This window comes from Physeter macrocephalus, chromosome 5 (assembly GCF_002837175.3).
Source record: "Physeter macrocephalus isolate SW-GA chromosome 5, ASM283717v5, whole genome shotgun sequence".
Lineage (NCBI taxonomy): Eukaryota > Metazoa > Chordata > Mammalia > Artiodactyla > Physeteridae > Physeter > Physeter macrocephalus.
In genome coordinates this window covers 95,517,347-95,534,978 of record NC_041218.1, presented here as the reverse complement: position 1 = coordinate 95,534,978, position 17,632 = coordinate 95,517,347, and the positions used below count along the sequence as shown (strand labels likewise).

The window sequence follows — 17,632 nt, the reverse complement described above, 5'->3', positions numbered from 1 at the left end:
GTATATGCCCAGTAGTGGGATTGCGGGGTCGTATGATAGTTCTATTTGTAGTTTTTTAAGGAACCTCCACACTGTTCTCCATAGTGGCTGTAACAATTTACATTCCCACCAACAGTGCAAGTGGGTTCCCTCTTCTCCACACCCTCTCCAGCATTTACTGTTTCTAGATCTTTTGATGATGGCCATTCTGACCGGTGTGAGATGATATCTCATTGTAGTTTATCTTTGATAAAGGAGGCAAGAATATACAGTGGAGAAAAGACAGCCTCTTCAATAAGTGGTGCTGGGAAAACTGGACAGCTACATGTAAAAGTATGAAATCAGAACACTCCCTAACACCATACACAAAAATAAACTCAAAATGGGTTAAAGACCTAAATGTAAGGCCAGACACTATCAAACTCTTAGAGGAAAACACAGGCAGAACACTCTATGACATAAATCACAGCAAGATCCTTTTTGACCCATCTCCTAGAGAAATGGAAATAAAAACAAAAATAAACAAATGGGACCTAATGAAACTTAAAAGCTTTTGCACAGCAAAGGAAACCATAAACAAGACAAAAAGACAACCCTCAGAACTGGAGAAAATATTTGCAAACGAAGCAAAAAAATGGGCAGAAGACCTAAATAGACATTTCTCCAAAGAAGATATGCAGATTGCCAACAAACACATGAAAGAATGCTCAACATCATTAATCATTAGGGAAATGCAAATCAAAACTACAGCTACATTTTTAAATAATAGATTCAAATCAATTGAGTAACTTTTCGGCCAAAGAGCAAACACTGTTGAAGCTTTTATGTACAAGCTCTTAAACTAGCTTCTTTCTACGTGGAAACTTGGCATGTCTTTAGAAGATAAAAAGCAAACTGACAGATACATTTTTCTGGTTCCTCCTTGTGGCACTGTGGCTATATTAGGGGTAAACAATAATCAAAAGCGCCAACGTGAATGTGTAGATTATGTCCAATGAAAGAGGATCCGAACACGGAGAATTACAGGAGCCCCAGCCAAACCTGAAGCAGAACAATCACACACGTTGGGAACTCTTCCTTCTTCCTCTTCCAATGGCTTGAATTGTGTTCCTTCCCTACTCTCCTCTCCCCCAGAAAGTTCTTTCCTTCCCGGCTTTGGTCATATTTGTTGATGGTTTCTACACAGGATCTCTAGCACCAATCCCATTCTGGGTTTTAGATCCATGTATTTTCAACTGGCTACTGGAATCTCCATTTAAATTTTCCACAGGAAACTTGAACTAGTCACGTCAAACTCAGCTAACAATCTCCCCCTCTTTCCTCTGATCCCTCCAAATTTAATCCATCCCCCCAAGTCCTACCAACCCATCTTGTTAATGTCGCCTGAATCAGTCCTCTGCTCTTCATCACTGCTACCAGGACCCTTCCTCTTCCGGATTACTGCCATAGCTTCCTTCCTAACTAGATTGGCGTGCCTACCACAGTGCCTGGTAAATTAGTAAGTCTTTGTGAAATTGATCAATCGATCTTTGTGCATCGTTCATGGGAGGAAATGAGGTTTGGCTTTTCCCTAGAGGGAGCTGAGAAATAACAGCTGTACCCTCTCACTGGGAATCTGTCCTGAAAGTATTACACACATAAGAGAAGACAGGACTCTTCTGGAGAGCACTAGCTCTCCATTCTCTAGACAATGGGCAGAGGGGAACGGAAGACCATCTCCCATTTCCCTATGTTCAATACTTCCCCATTCCTGGACCACACACTTCCCTCAGATACAGAAGTCCTCTTTATTTTGGTGCCAGAAGAAACTGGAACAAACAATCCTAGTTCCCTCTCATCCGGGGTAATAGTGGGAGACTGAGAAGCATTTCAAGCGGTCTTTTCCTTTTTCAGGCATCTGTGCTATTCTAGTGGCAGCCATCTTGGAAGAGCGCTCTAAAGTCTGGCTTGGAATCTAATCCAGTTTGCACATCCTAGTGTAGACACATTGATAGATGCCATCAAGAACCCTGATGGATTTACATCCTTATTACGTGCAAACTGGGGATCACATTACTTCCCTGCCTTTTGCTTTGAAAATAAATGCTTTGGCTTCGCTTTGACATTTATGTGGCAGCTGGAAACCATTATCCTTTGACAATGCTTTATTCCATTGACAGTATCTCTTAAATACACACTATACTAGTCATACTTCTCATTCATGTGCTTCCAGTTTAATCCATGCCCCAGTGCCTCACTGAAGCCTGCTTCAAGGATAATGTACTGCAGAACGAGCTCTTCAGGTATTTTAAATAAAAAGTCTGAAGCCTCGGAGATATGGAGGTTTGAAAAACTGTCAAAGTAAGACACATTGCAACAACTTTTCATAACTTCTTTATGGCGGATTTGGTATTATTGTATGTTGTGTCATGTGGGGCTCTTCTGAATAACACTGAAAATATGAATTTATGCTCTAGGTATTTTTAATATTGGACTTTGAGACAGCAAACCACGTACCAGAGGCTGAGAAATCACTGCATACTAAAAGGCAGAGCCCGTTCTTCTCGTGTCTGTGGCAGGTACTGCACTGCTCGTTCTGGGAGGGGTATTAGACCTCTGTTGTCATGTACATCATGCTCCTGCGGATGCAACTTTCTTCTGAGTGTGGGCATCGCTAGACTAGCGCAAAAGTAAATCACAAGGAAAGGCAGAGCACATGGCCACCTAATTGTTTTGTCCTTCTGGAAGGAAACCAGAATACTCAGTACACGTTACCACGCCCCACCCACTCCCGGCCCACACTTTCTCCTTTGATCAATAAGATCTACACGTTTAAAGGCAACCTCATAATATTAAATATTGCTCATACATAATGAATGCATAGAGTTTCTCTGTGGTTGTACTGTTTGTAGTTTGAGAATTAATTCACTTTGAGTTGAGAGATGCTTTTTAAAAAAGATGGTCAGAAGGTCAAGACCACAGACGCAGAGACTTAACCTTGTCAATGCTAAGAGTGCTGTTTGGGGTATGACTTCAAAGCATTCTAATGTTTTGCACCTTCATGAATTCAAAGCATTCTAATTTTGAAATAATATTTACAATAGAAACTTTAAGAAAGCAAGCAATCACCCATAATCTCTCACTGTCTAGAGTCGACCAGTAGCACTTTATAGTATTTTTCTTCCCCTCTCTCTGTGAGGTGTGTATGTTTGGGCTTCTTTTAAATGACTGGGATCAAATTGTGTACGTTTTAAATCTTTATTATTCTAGTGTTAGCTTCTGCATCTGAGAAACAGAGCCATTAATGCTTTCTTTACTGGGAGAACTGGAGTCTCTCGTTTTCATGAAGCTTTTTCTAGTTTTCATTCCATAAGCAGTTTTGTACTCACACACATTTTTTAATGTTTTAAAATAAATTAGTATTTTCTTGGTATTTCATAAGCACCGCAGCATCCACCCGCCTCTTCTTGTGAAAAGAATCGAGGTATACTTTACGTACAGTGCAATTCACCCTTTCTAGTCTACAGTTGTCCAAGTTTGACAAACACATAAGAGTCCTGTACCCACCACCACGACCAAGTTAGAGAACGGTTGCACCAGCCCCGAAATCCCGTGCCCCTTTCCAACAACTCCTGCCACCCCCCCGTCCCCAGTCACCACTGATCTCCTTTCTGTCCCTATAATTTGGCCTTTCCCTGAATGTTACATCAACAGAGCTGTACTTTTATATGTGCTCATTTGCTACATTAAATAATCTCCAATTGTTCCATATATTTGCTGTCTACTTTTATATTTATCATTTGAATACTACTACTTTAAGACAATGTTAATGTGTTGTGTTCTAAGCTACTACACAGATGGTCCATGGATACTAATTGGTTCATCTAACATAGAATCTCAGTGCTGGGATCGTAAAGGTCACCTCAGTCAAATACTCACGCAGTGGGTCTTTACGGCAATGGCTGCTGGACACCACAGCCCCTTGTAATACAGTTTCCGTTACGCGCTCTTCCTCCCGCCCCTTAGGGCATCTTTATTCACACCAGCACGGGGTTGACCAGGTGACCCGCCTGGCTCACAGGATGTGAAGGGAAGTGAAGTGTACCACTTCTGAGCCAAAGCTTTATGAGCCACTGTGGTTCTGCTAGTCTGTCTTCCTGTTGTGACGAGAAAGCCCCGTCCTAGGGAGGGGCTGCCCCTTCAGCCTGGATCCCAGAAGGAAGGTGTGCAGCAGAACCACTGCCCGCCTGCAGCCCACATGTATGCTGAAATAAACAGAAAAAATAAACCTTCCGCGTCCCTCACTGAGATTTTGTGCCTGTTTGTTCCTCTAGCATAACCGAGGGAAAGCTGAAAGATAAATGTCCTGTCCATCAGGCTGTCGGATATTTCTTCACTGAGAATCTGTATCATTAACTTTTCTAAGCACCTAGGATTCACTCTGGGACATGCTTCCCCCAGACGCTGTACGGCTTAGTCCCCCACGTCCTTTGGGGCTCTGTCTAGTGGGGGGACCAAAACTGATGATCCTGTAGAAACACATCGTGTCCCCACTCCTGACACCCTCCATCCTTCCACTGCTTTACTCCCCGCACAAGCGCAGAAGTGCCTTTAGGGAATCTCTTTGGTTTGTTTACTGCTGTATCCCAAGTCAAGATCATGTCCTAGAACGCGATGAAAGCTCAACAGGTATTTCTTGAGTAAATGAATAAACTTAGTAAAAAACCGAAAACAAAAATAAATAAGCCCGTTTCTAGTTGAGCTGGTGTGATTCTTTTTACTGTCAGATAATGGAAACTATGCCATGTGATGGGTCTCCCCTTTGATTTATCCTCTAGTTTTAAACATTTGTCTAGGTTTCTTCTTTTTCTAATAAACAGCTTTTGTCTTTCATGCTTCTTATATTACAAGCTGCTTTGAATCCTTGGAATCACATAGGCACAGCTAAGTAAACACAAACCTGTATCCATGCAAATATTGTAGCGTAACTGCATTGTTTTTAGGTACATTTGTCTCTAACATATCAAAAGCCTTAGAGACAAATGCACTTAAAGACAACGCAATTATGTACTCACTGTGCACAGGAAAGGCATATAAGACCCTCGAGTGTCACCCCTTCCTGTCCCTCCAGTCTGATTTCTTACCATCTCAGACTCGTGATCTTCACTTCAACAACCAAAACCAGCCACAGAATTCCATAGCATCCGTGTTCCTTGTTCCTCTTCTCTACACTGAATGTTCTCTTTACTTCTCTTCACTCAATGAACTACTGATTTTTTTTAACTGAAATATAGTGGACTTACAATATTATATTAGTTTCAGTCATATAGCATAGCGGTTCAGTATTTTTGCAAATTATACTCCATTACAGGCTATTATAAGATAATGGCCATAATCCCCTGTGCTATACAGTATACCTTTGTTGCTTATCTATTTTATTTTATTTTTATTTTTTTAACATCTTTATTGGAGTATAATTGCTTTACAATAGTGTGTTAGTTTCTGCTTTACAACAAAGTGAATCAGTTATACATATACATATGTTCCCATATCTCTTCCCTCTTGCGTCTCCCCCCACCACCCTCCCTATCCCACCCCTCTAGGTGGTCACAAAGCACCGAGCTGATCTCCCTGTGCTATGCGGCTGCTTCCCACTAGCTATCTATTTTACATTTGGTAGTGTATATATGTACATACCACTCTCTCACTTTGCACCAGCTTAACCTTCCCCCTCCCCATGTCCTCAAGTCCATTCTCTAGTAGGTCTGCGTTTTTATTCCCATCTTGCCCCTAAGTTCTTCATGACCTTTTTTGTTTGTTTGTTTTTTAGATTCCATATATATGTGTTAGCATACGGTATTTGTTTTTCTCTTTCTGACTTACTTCACTCTGTATGACAGACTCTAGGTCCATCCACCTCACTACAAATAACTCAATTTCGTTTCTTTTTATGGCTGAGTAATATTCCATTACTCAGCAATCCCACTACTGAGCATATACCCTGAGAAAACCATAATTCAAAAAGAGTCATATACCAAAATGTTCACTGCAGCTCTATTTACAATAGCCAGGACATGGAAGCAACCTAAGTGTCCATCAACAGATGACTGGATAAAGAAGATGTGGCACATGTATACGATGGAATAGTACTCAGCTTATCTATTTTATATATAGCAGTTTGTATCTGTTAACCTCATACCCCTAGTTTGTTCCTCCCCTACTCACTGTCCCCTTCAGTAACCACAAGTGTGTTTTCAATATCTGTGAATTTGTTTCTGTCTTGCATATACATTCATTTGTATTATTTTTTAGATTCTGCATATAAGTGGCATCATATGATATTTATCTTTCCCTGTCTTATTTCACTAAGCATAATATTCTCTAGGACTATCCATGTTGCTGCAAATGGCATTATTTCATTCTTCTTTTGGCTCAGTAATATTCCATCTTGTGTGTGTGTGTGTGTGTGTGTGTGTGTGTGTATGTATACACATCTTCTTCTTAATTCAATCATCTGTTGATTGGGTTGCTTCCATGTCTTGGCTATTGTAAATAGTGATGCTATAAACATTAGCGTGCATGTATCTTCACTCATCCATCCAGCCATCATTCATTATTGAGTACCTATATTGAGCCAGCACTGTTCCAGTTCTTGGACCACATCGATGAACCAAACAAAGATGCCTATTACCGGGCTTGCATTCCAGGACAGAGCCAGGCACAAACAATACATATTATAAGCACATTATATGCAGATTACCTCCTCTAGACCCCCAGAGCCAAGCATCATGACACTGCATCCACTCTCCACATGCTACAGTAGGCATGACACGAAGTGCTTAAAAAGCAAGGAAAAACAAGACTCAACCATTTTTGAGATTTTTAAGGTTATGCAGAAGGTAATAAGTATTATGGACAAAGGAGATAAAGGAAAGCAGGTGAGGGGGGAACTGGAGTATTGGGGCTGGCACAAGGAAGGAGGGAGGTTTGATGCTTTCTGGGGACAGAGTTTCCAGAGAACAGCCTGTGCAAAGGCCCTTGGGTAGGAGTATGTTTAAAGAACACCAAGGAGGTCACGGGGTCTTCACAGAGGCCGACTGAATTGGAAGAGGGAAGTGTGGTGCTGAGAAAGTAAAATAAATTAGACTGAAGATGTTATGTCTTAGAAAAAACTTTGGCTCATGGAACTGACTGGAAGCAGAAAGGTCAGAAGCATTCATGGTTTCTGAGGGAACTAGATTCCCAAAGAAGCCACAAATCTTTAACTGTTGGAAACTTCAAGCAACCTTCAGCCCCCAAGCTTCCTTAAGCTGTGCATGAACTGAGGAAGCTCCCAAAGAAAGGTATATTCCTCAACTTTCTCTTCAAATGTAGCCAAGAAAGATAACGGACAGAGGAGAATCTCCCCAGGGGTGCAGCCAAGGGCCAAGGTGAACCGTGGCCAAGGGTGTTTTCCAAGAAACGCCCACCGGAGGACCCCTCCCTCCTTCCAGGGGAGGGGACTTCTCCATGTCTGCCTCCTGGGACGTGGGAACGGCTATGGACAAATTGTGGCACATTCTTACGATGGAACAATCCTGGGAAATGAAAAGAAACTACTGAAATCCACAGCGTGGATAAATCTCAAAAATATTATGCTGAGCATGAAAAGCCAGACACCGAAGAATACATACATATGAATCGATTTTATGCAGTTCTAGAACAGACAAAACTAACTGATAATGACAGACAGTAGATCGGGGGTTGCCTAGTTGGAGGGAGGACACTGACTACAAAGGGACACAAGGGAGCATCTGGGGAAAATGAACTGTTTTCTGTATTGACTGGGGTGGGTGGAGTTTGCACGGGTGCAAACCATTATTGAAACTCATTGGGTTGTGCACTCAAGATCCATGTATTTACTGCATGTAAACGATACCTCCGTGAAATCAACGACAACAACAACACAAACAAAAAGGCACTGTAATGTCTCTTGCACATGAAATTCCTAACCCCTAAAACTGTTCCTACATACTTCAACCTCTACAGACTTTAATTTGGAGAGGTGGAGAAAACCAGGCCAGATTTCCTGCGACCGCTAAAGGCAGGAAAATCATCCTTGGCCTTGATTTTCCAACTTGCCTTGAACCTAATTGCTTTTCCACATTCAGGGTAAGCAGCACTTTCTACTGTATTTTTGGTCATTAATTTAAATGTTATGCTTGACTTAACTGGAATGTTCACACTTTGATATAAATCTCCTACAAAGCACATTTATATCCCATTTACATTGCCTGCGGTGATGAGTGGGTTATCTCGGCCTGTGCTATGGGAAAAAGCCTCTAACCTGAATCTTTTGTCCTAGAAGTTGACGCACCTCTGCTGCCCCACTAAGCCCTTTGCTGTTGTTGTCTCTTGTGTGGAAGTTGTTTTTATCTACATTTTCTGCCTACATCTAAAAAAGGCCAAGAATCCAACACATTTGCATGAGTTCCATAACGGGGATTTTATTTTGCCACATCAAATAAGAATCTTGTTCCCACGCTAGGACAACTGCAAATCAGACGTTGAGTACAGCTATCTGTGTTTTCAAATAATAAGGAAAATGGAAGACACTGATTTAAGGGAGTTTATAAAATATGTGACAGAGCAACCTTGGTCATTTTCTTTCTTTGAGGTTTATGGTCACGATAAATCTTATGCTGCAGGTATGGATTTGTGACAGGCACCTGAAACCAAATTCTTAAGAGCACAGGACAGACAGAGGTCACAGGAATGGAGGGGCCCCGAGTAGTGATGGTGGGAGGTACCTGGAAGGGGAAAGGGCTTGCAAAGGTCAGAGAGGAGAGAACACAAAAACTACACCTACCGCAGGTAAGGACACAGGGTGTCGAGGAGTAGGTTATTTCTAGGTCTCATCTGAGTTTAGAGCATTTCTAGGCTTGCACCCCAGCCAGGACTTCCAAAGATTTCCCTTAAAATATCCAGAGCCAAGACTCCAGCTCTGGCATCTCCAAGTTCAGACCACAGGAGATCCACGCCATCCTGGCTCCGCCCCACCGCGCCCCCCGGCCAAATTAAAGCTGACTGGACTTCAACATGGGCGGTCAAGCTCTAGTCCGACCAGGTAGACGGCCTAAAATGAAAAGACTCAGCCTGACAGGAATGTGAGTTTGGGGGAGTTTGAATTTTAGATAGACGTGGAGATAGGGGAAAAGACAGAGATGATGGAGAGAGAGAGCAATGGCGAGTGCCTGAGAGGTTCACGAGTTGGGAAGATGCATGGACTCCAAGGAGACAAAATGGAACGTGAGTGAACCAAAATTGTGGGTTAGCTAGAAGTCAACCAACTTGGTAGAGAAGAGTCACAAGGAGGAGCCGTGGAAGAGAGGAGACAGGTTATTAGTCACCTGGGAGTGGGGATAGATGCCTGCCTGCTCAGAGGGGACAGTGATGCAGCCTGCAGCCTGTTGGTTCACTGGCTGGGCTCTGTTGGACTCTCTAATCTCCAAACCTCGTCCCAGGCGCCCTGAGGCTGGGCTGCAGGGCTGTTTCTAGGATTCGGTGAGATTTCTAACTCCTCACTCCCATCTCTTTCCTTACAAGAAGACACTATAATTGATGAGACAGCAGTGCGTGTCTGTCTGTCTGTCTGTCTGTCTCTCTCTCTCTCTCTCAGATCTGAAGAAAAAGGGAAAACAATCCCCAGGCTGTGCAGACGGGTTTACGGGTTTCCTGCAGGGCAATGTGGTCTCTTTTTCAGGATGCAAAGCTTTTCCTGGATAAAATCTCAGAACAAGGGCTTCCCTGTGTTTTAATTATACAAGGGAATACCTCTTGGTGTTGGGGATATCATTGTCCTGACAGAAGCGGACACGTTCTGTCTTTCTCTCTCTCTCTCTCTCAGATCTGAAGAAAAAGGGAAAACAATCCCCAGGCTGTGCAGACGGGTTTACGGGTTTCCTGCAGGGCAATGTGGTCTCTTTTTCAGGATGCAAAGCTTTTCCTGGATAAAATCTCAGAACAAGGGCTTCCCTGTGTTTTAATTATACAAGGGAATACCTCTTGGTGTTGGGGATATCATTGTCCTGACAGAAGCGGACACGTTCTCAAATAAATTATTCCTTTTGGTCATTATCGTCATTTAGAGGCCTGGGGTGGTGAGAGAGATCAGGAGAATTAGTGACGGTGCTTATCACAGTCGCACGGCTCCCGGTGATCCTAAGATGCTGGGAGACTGGAGGACGCTGCTGGAGATAGTGGGGGAGGGCCAAATGAATTTTGAAAAAGCTCCTTGGAGCAGGCTTTCTTAAACTTGAGTGTGCATAGGAGGCTCCTTGTAAGAACGCAGATTCTGTTCAGGGTGTCTGGGATGGAGCCTTGATAAGACGTTGATGCCGCTGGTCTGGGGACCACGCACAGAGAAAGAGACTGAGATGGGATCCCCGCGGCCTGAGCAGGGAGGAGCTGCTCTCGTGTAATGTGTCATTAGTGCTCATTAAAATACATGCAGGGATCACGGCCTCCGAGGCTCTGAGAGCTACTCCATGTCACTTGATAGGGAACGTAAATGAACCGGCTCTCAAGCCCTTCAGTAAAGAGGAAGATACTTGAAAATTTATTCCTGGGATTCCAAACCATTAAGAAGCTGATGTCATTTTTTTTTTTTCTTAGCAAATTTGTAGCTTTTGAGCTAGAAGAATGCATAGGCTGAAGGACTGGGCAGGAAAGTTGGGGAATAATCAAAGACAATTCCAGTTGGCAGACTTATTTCGTGAATAAAATCTTAACGCTTCACAATGAGGAAAAGGGGAACCATCCAGAACTAAGTGCCTCCTATGGAAACAGGTCCTACTTCAGAAGTGTTGAACATTCAGTCCCTCCCCCTCACACTGACGAATCAAATTTGTCTTGTAAAATCACGCGAGAAGGTGGGCTAGCTATTATAGGTGGGCAGACTTACTGGTTGTTTACAAAGATTCTTAAAAGCCTTGGACTGAGGTTCCATTTTCATTGTCTAGAAGCAGGCCATGGGGAGGGGGCAGAGCATGCTACCCCGCCGGTTGTATTAATTTGTGAAAGGACTCCTTCTCAGGTATTATAACCCATTTACAGGAACACCACCCTTGAAAAAGGATGAGACTCAAGGACTTCTAGGACTGGCTCAGTCTCAAAGTCAATCAGGACCCCAGCAGATAACTTTCTGGCCACCCGCCATCACCCACCATCCTGAGTCCCACTACCTTCCGTGACATAACCTGGGGAGCTACACAAGCTGCAGACGTGGCCAAGGGATTGTTAAGGGCCACAGTAGGTTTGCAAAGGGCGGTGAGATCATCCTTGGGTTGTCTGCTGGCCAACAAGATGATGGATCGGCATTGTCCTTCAGGTGGCAGACCCTGATCTTGGACAACTTGCAGAGATGAGACGTTTCGCTGACTCCCATCCTTATTGCCCTTGGAATTTTTGCAGGATGACCATCTCTTTCTGGTTTGCCTGGGACTTTGCTGGTTTCAACAGTGAATGTTACATGGCCCCAGGAAAACCCCCAGTCCCTGGCAAATCAGGGTGGCTGGTCCCTTTTCAGACTAATGAGGTCTGGGTGGTGAAGAACTTATGTGGGAAGATATGAAAGGAACAAAAAGCTGAAGGAAACTGGAAGGGAGAAATTTCCTGGACCGTAACAGTAATTTAGGAGTTGGGATTCATTCATAAGGATATCAAAGAAGAAAGGTGTTTGGAGGAAGAGCGTGAGGGTTAAGAATAACTAGGAAGCTTTTCCCATAACTGGCTGACTTGCAACTGGGAGGTGCTTTCGTAACGACCTCCTGACTCGCCTCCAGCATCACTGAGATTTCAAAGATGGAGACAAAGGGAGAAATAGCCCCTTGGGCTTGTGTAGTAGACAAGAGCTTGGCCATCAACTCCAATACTCTTCTGAAGATGAGGCCAACAGGGAAATTGTGTGAGAAGCACCAGGGGATTAAAAGAGCTGGTACTCTTACTGAAACTACTTAATCAGGATACCAATATTAGGATTCATTTTCTGAAACCAAAGGAGCCAAAAAGAACCAAATTCCAAACTATAAACTAATATTAAATTTGATATTTTTTTTAAAAAGAGAGAAAATTTTGATGGAGGTCCACGTTGGACCAGTCACTCATGTTGAACCCTTAAAAATAACCAGGTACTAAAATCCTAAGAACACCAAACCTTAATAAAGAGATAACAAGCCTGCTTTTTTTGGACTCTGTCTTCGGCAGCCACTTTAACCAAGCAGGATTAATTCACGACCTAGGAGCTCTGTGAGCTTATGTTTATTTATAACATTCAATATTCCCATAAGGGCAAATGTTCCAAATGGAAGGCTACATTTTGATAATGCCCCTTTCTTCATTAAGATTTCATCACCCACCTACATTAAAAAGCCTCTCCCTACACTTTGTTGCTTTTGCTTTCACCTTGTTTATTCCTGCCTTATTTGCTTAATCTTGAGATCCTGGCTTCCCAGGCACTCTCAGATTTGAAACTAGCAAAGTTTGTGCATTAGCGAGTCCCAGGCATGCATGATTTATGAATGGCAGGTTTCTTGGCACAATTTAATGGTAGAAGAGAGACTTTGTTTTAAACATTAAAGTGAAAGTCAAGAAGTGGCAACAACGGGTGGGATATTAAAACACAGGGTGTGTAAAGAAGTTTGGGTCAAGAGTTAACCAGGTCTTACTTGGTCTATTCCTTAATCTATGGACTGACACTCTGACCATTTTAATAGGTTATAAGGAGCCCTGACTTATGACCAACTAAAAAAGTACCTTAAATTTTTATTACGATAACTTGCCCAACCAAACTCTCACTCTGTAAAAAAAAAAAAAAAAAAAAAATTTTAATTGCTAACACTTCTATCAGTGGAGAAACAACTTCTTTGACCAGTCCAAAATAAATTTGTCTTCCCTTTTTTTAGGCATCCTCATCACATTCAAGCTGTTTCTCCATCATAATAGTTCTTCCTCCGACACTCTTTTGTAAATCAGTCTATCAGTCAGTGTGACCAAATCTTTTAAAGAAAAGTTAAAACCTTCATGATATCAAGAGCACTACTCTTCCTGAGGAGAGTCCAACTCTTATTATATGCCCATGATTACGTTAGATAAGAGCTCTCTATATAAGTCTATTTTTCTCATTACAAAAGATGACCTCAAATAACATAATTTTTGTTTAATAATTATAACTAAAATATACTTAGTAAGAAAAATAATAAGTTAATTATTCCAAATGATACCTTGTATTTGAAATGTTCCAAACACTTCACACACAAACAAGTAATGTCTAACCTTTCTTTGCAGATGGCTAAATTGAAGAACTCATGAGATTATAATTCAGGTCCTCAAATAACATCACGATCATTTTACATCTAAGTTTTTGATGTGTCATGCAATGATTGCTCATAAATGCTTCCAGAAGACCTGAAAGGTTTCAAGTCAACGTTAAGACATGAGGACTGATAAAGCCCATGGCTTGAGCAAACTCAGGATTCACGGACACCTTGAAAACTTTGCTTCTTACATAAGCCTTTCATAGCCTTTATGGTGGAAGCAGCTCTGAACTACATTCAACATTCAGGGCACTTGTCCACTTCAGAGAGCACGGGCCAGTGGATGGAGCCCTACACGACACAGAGACACGGTGGGTTACCTTGTAGAGTTTGCAGTGGCAGAGTCATAATGCCTCCGGCCGCAGCTGCTGCTACCAGCCCTTGGATGTTGGTGAGATTCGCAGCGGGTAGTGTGAGGACCAGCCCTTGCTGCCCTCCCAGCTGCCCGGCCATGCTGAAGGGGATGAGGACAGGCTGGCTGAGGGCCGGCGTGCCTCCCGGCCTCACACCGGCGACAGCAGAGGCTAACTGCTGGGCCGTCAGAAGTGGCTGCAAGGAAACACAAAATCCCAGCTCACTTTCCAGTGGAACCAAGACATGGGTGGTCAGAGCATTCTTCTTCCACTTAAGCTGGGTCAGAAAGTTCCTGAACAAGTAGCAAAGAGACATGTTCTATTCCAGAAAAAAAGATTGACTTGTAGGAAAAAAACTGAAATTGTATTTCATTAGTCTTTTTGGAAAATTTCATTCGGTTTGGAAAGCTCAAATACCTTTCAAAGTAATAACCTACACATGTATTATTCTTCCATGGATTTTCACTTGATCCTACTCTTATATATTTGAAACTCTCTGCTAATTTATTCTGTTTTTCCAAAAAGAACTCATTGGAATCAGTGGAATTTATTGGTTCAAAAGAGCAATGAAATACTATTTTCTTTATGCAACGCTGTTAAGTCTGTAGTGACACCATTATATGGATTTAGGACAGGTGGACTGGCATAAACCTTTTGGAAAGCAGTCCATATCAAGGGCTACAAAAATATTCATCCCCTTTTGACTTAGAACATACTCCTGGGATATGCTTCTGAAGACACAATTTTTAAAAAATATATAAATGAATGAAAATATGCATTACATTTTAAAATACATAAATGTTGAAAAACAGTTTGTTATATTGATAGTACTAAACTTAGTAAGATATTATATAGTCTTTAGAATGGATCATTCTGACACCTCTAGAAAAATAAAAAATGTTTATGAGAATATATAAAATTAACTGGATAATAATTAAGCAAGTGATGATGATCAAATCATTATTAAATGGTAAAATTATATATGTATAATGACAAGATCTAAAAAGGAATATAGAAAAACAAATATATTTGATGTGGATAAATTTGAAAAGCTTTAAAAAATGTCCTTTGTTATTACACTAACATTCTTTGCCCTGTTAAAATGACATTAAAAACACATGTTTATATCCACTATCCAATAGCCATTGTTTGATATGGAAAGGCAGCCACATAGGTGTGCACTTCTGGGCACTAGGTGTATCTGAGCTCAGGTGTGAGCTCGGGTGGGGGTCTTCAGGATGATGTAGGAAGGATTCCTTGTCCAACCAGGCTAGATGACTGAAGGGGTCACTGATCTTAGCACCCTTCATCCGGGACTTCCATTGCACCCCTGCAGGAGCCATTTAAGATCTAATCCCATATGCCCATTTTTCTTCTAGAGGAGCTGATAAAAGACTCTCATTGGGGAGTTTCAACTTCTTTTGTTTTTAACGCAGTATGATTCTATAAAGTAAAAGGTAGCTCAGTGTAGGTATAGTACAAAGCCCAATATTTAATAGCCAGGCACTATTTTAATGTGTATGAACTCTGATGTCCTATCAATGACATACTGAGTTAGTTACTTGTCCAAAGTCACATATCCAGAGGGGTGGGGGGATTCCAATCCAGCCAGGCTGCTCCAGAGCCCATGTTTCACTCCCTCTCAATACACGGAACAGATCTGGAGAAGGGGGGTGGCTCTGTTTGAAGAGTGGGGGATGGCTGAGTCCACTTTCTGGCCATTCCCTAAGTCCCCCCTCAAGGCCCCTTCCGGGGAGCCCTCCGAAGAAGCACTGGGACTCCATCCATCTTAGTCTTAGAACCACTGCTCTGGATTCCGTGGGCCCAGCTCCTAATGTTTCTGCTAGACTTTACTAAATTCTCACAAAGTAACTGTGCCTCTCTAAAAAAAAAAAAAAAAGTTACACTAAAGGGCAAAGCAAACATTTTTTAGGAATAAGTACAAAATGATAAACTGGTCTTCAGATTGCTGGCATCATATTACGGACAGTAGTGATACCATTATGAAAGGGAAGGCAAATGGGCAGTCTTCAGACTGTACGCAGGCCACAGATTTGGACGGTGGGGCCTGCAGCATTTTTTAAATTGAATTCATGGGCTTACAGCAGGGCATCCACTGTCCACTTTGTCCCAGTGAAAAGTTACACTAAAGGGCAAAGCAAACATTTTTTAGGAATAAGTACAAAATGATAAATTGGTCTTCAGATTGCTGGCATCATATTACGGACAGTAGTGATACCATTATGAAAGGGAAGGCAAATGGGCAGTCTTCAGACTGTAAGCAGGCCACAGATTTGGACGGTGGGGCCTGCAGCATTTTTTTAATTGAATTCATGGGCTTACAGCAGGGCATCCACTGTCCACTTTGTCCCAGTGTCCCCTGCTTCTCACTGTCTGGGTCTGTCGTGCTATGTTTCTAACCTGGAGGCACTGGAGTTTGTCACCCCTGGTATGTTCACACACACACACACACACACACACACACACACACACACACACACACACAACGTCACGAGCATGAAATTAGAACGGGCAAGGCGTTCAGAAGCTGGCTTCTGAGATGCCCAGTCAAACTCCCTCTAGGGCTCCACAAGAGATCAGGCATCAACCCAGGCTTTCCGTCTGGAGCACAGAGGTATTCATGCTCTGAGATGGGCTTTGGAATCTGGGGCCATAGGGAGACCTGGCAGGGGCTGGAACAAGAAAATCAAGACCAACTCAAGCTCTAAACTTGGGTTTTCAAGCTTGGAACTGACGAGCCCTAAAGTGCGGAAAGTGATTAATTTCCTGGAACCACAATGACAACCAGAGAGAGAGAAAGGCTCAAGGATCAGCTTCTTTTTCTATAAAAGTGGGTGAACTCTGAGAACGTCACACTAAATGACAGAGGTTAAAAAAAAAAGCCCAGCCTTTTACAATTGTGTTCTACATCTCCATATAACCACACCAGGCTGCAAAAAACAAATATTGGACTTTAAATAATAATGAATGTATTTCTTTATTAATGCAGGAGCTATATATGATGTACAGTATTGTCAAACCCAATAAGCTGAACTTGCATTAAAATTGCATTAACTTTTTTGTATTAAATCACATCTTGTATTTCAAAAACGGCTACAGTAAGGTTGAAATAACTTAATTTTCTTCACACTCCAGTCATTAAAGTTTTACTTTGCAGAAAACTGCATGATAACCAACAGCGCAATTGTAGTGGGTTTTAAGAAGAAAAAATGTTTCCAAATGATTAAAATCAACATTCCCTTTAAAAAGAGAGAAGAGTTCTGCTAACACATTTTTTTTTTCTTGATGGTATTTAATAAATAATGTAGCCATACAGTTTCCCATACAAAAATTTATCACCATCTTTGCTCTGTTGGAGTTAATTGGTTTTAACTCATTATTATTTATTTGGTTATTTATATGGTTAAACCATCCTACATGCAGCAGTTGAGAGATACTGACCTGTGGACCAACCGGGAACGGGGGGTGGGTCTGACTGGCCTGGTGTTGTTCAGGGGTGCCTGGGTCTGACAGTGCCGGGTTTCCTCTGGCCCCTGGAATTCAAAAGAGAAGTGCACCCTTAATGTAAGATCCAGCCCGGGAACTGCCCATGACCCCGTTTTCCTGTGATGTCACATAACATTAAGGCACAGATGATATGCCAGAGTGCTTTACCAATAGCTCCAGTGCTCAAATCACTTGTCAACTGCATACATTATGCTAACGGACGTTCGGGATGGACAAAGTCATCCTAGGAGGGAGAAGGCTGTGACAGCAGAGAAAGTGACACCATCATCAGTCGCACTAATAGGCTTGCATTATACATCAGTTTGCAGGGGGTGTGCCAACATGGCCCCGGTGTGGGAAACTGCATCCTTTATGCATAGGCGGGCAACAGCTAATCTAATTTCCCAAAGCCAGAGAAAGCGTGATCCCAGACACGACCAAGCACATCTATATTATCCCTTA

At 42.3% G+C, this 17,632-nt stretch overlaps 1 protein-coding gene across 1 annotated transcript in view; it reads right to left on the bottom strand.

The window, feature by feature from the left end:
• POU6F2 (POU class 6 homeobox 2) overlaps positions 1 to 17,632 on the bottom strand; it is a 400,577-nt gene that overhangs the window by 241,307 nt on the left and 141,638 nt on the right. The window contains exons 3-4 of the mRNA XM_055085090.1: positions 17,126 to 17,217; positions 13,631 to 13,859 (exon numbers count right to left, since the gene is read on the bottom strand). Of these exons, the coding sequence (XP_054941065.1) occupies positions 13,631 to 13,859; positions 17,126 to 17,217 (321 nt within the window). The remainder of the gene's footprint in view (positions 1 to 13,630; positions 13,860 to 17,125; positions 17,218 to 17,632) is intronic.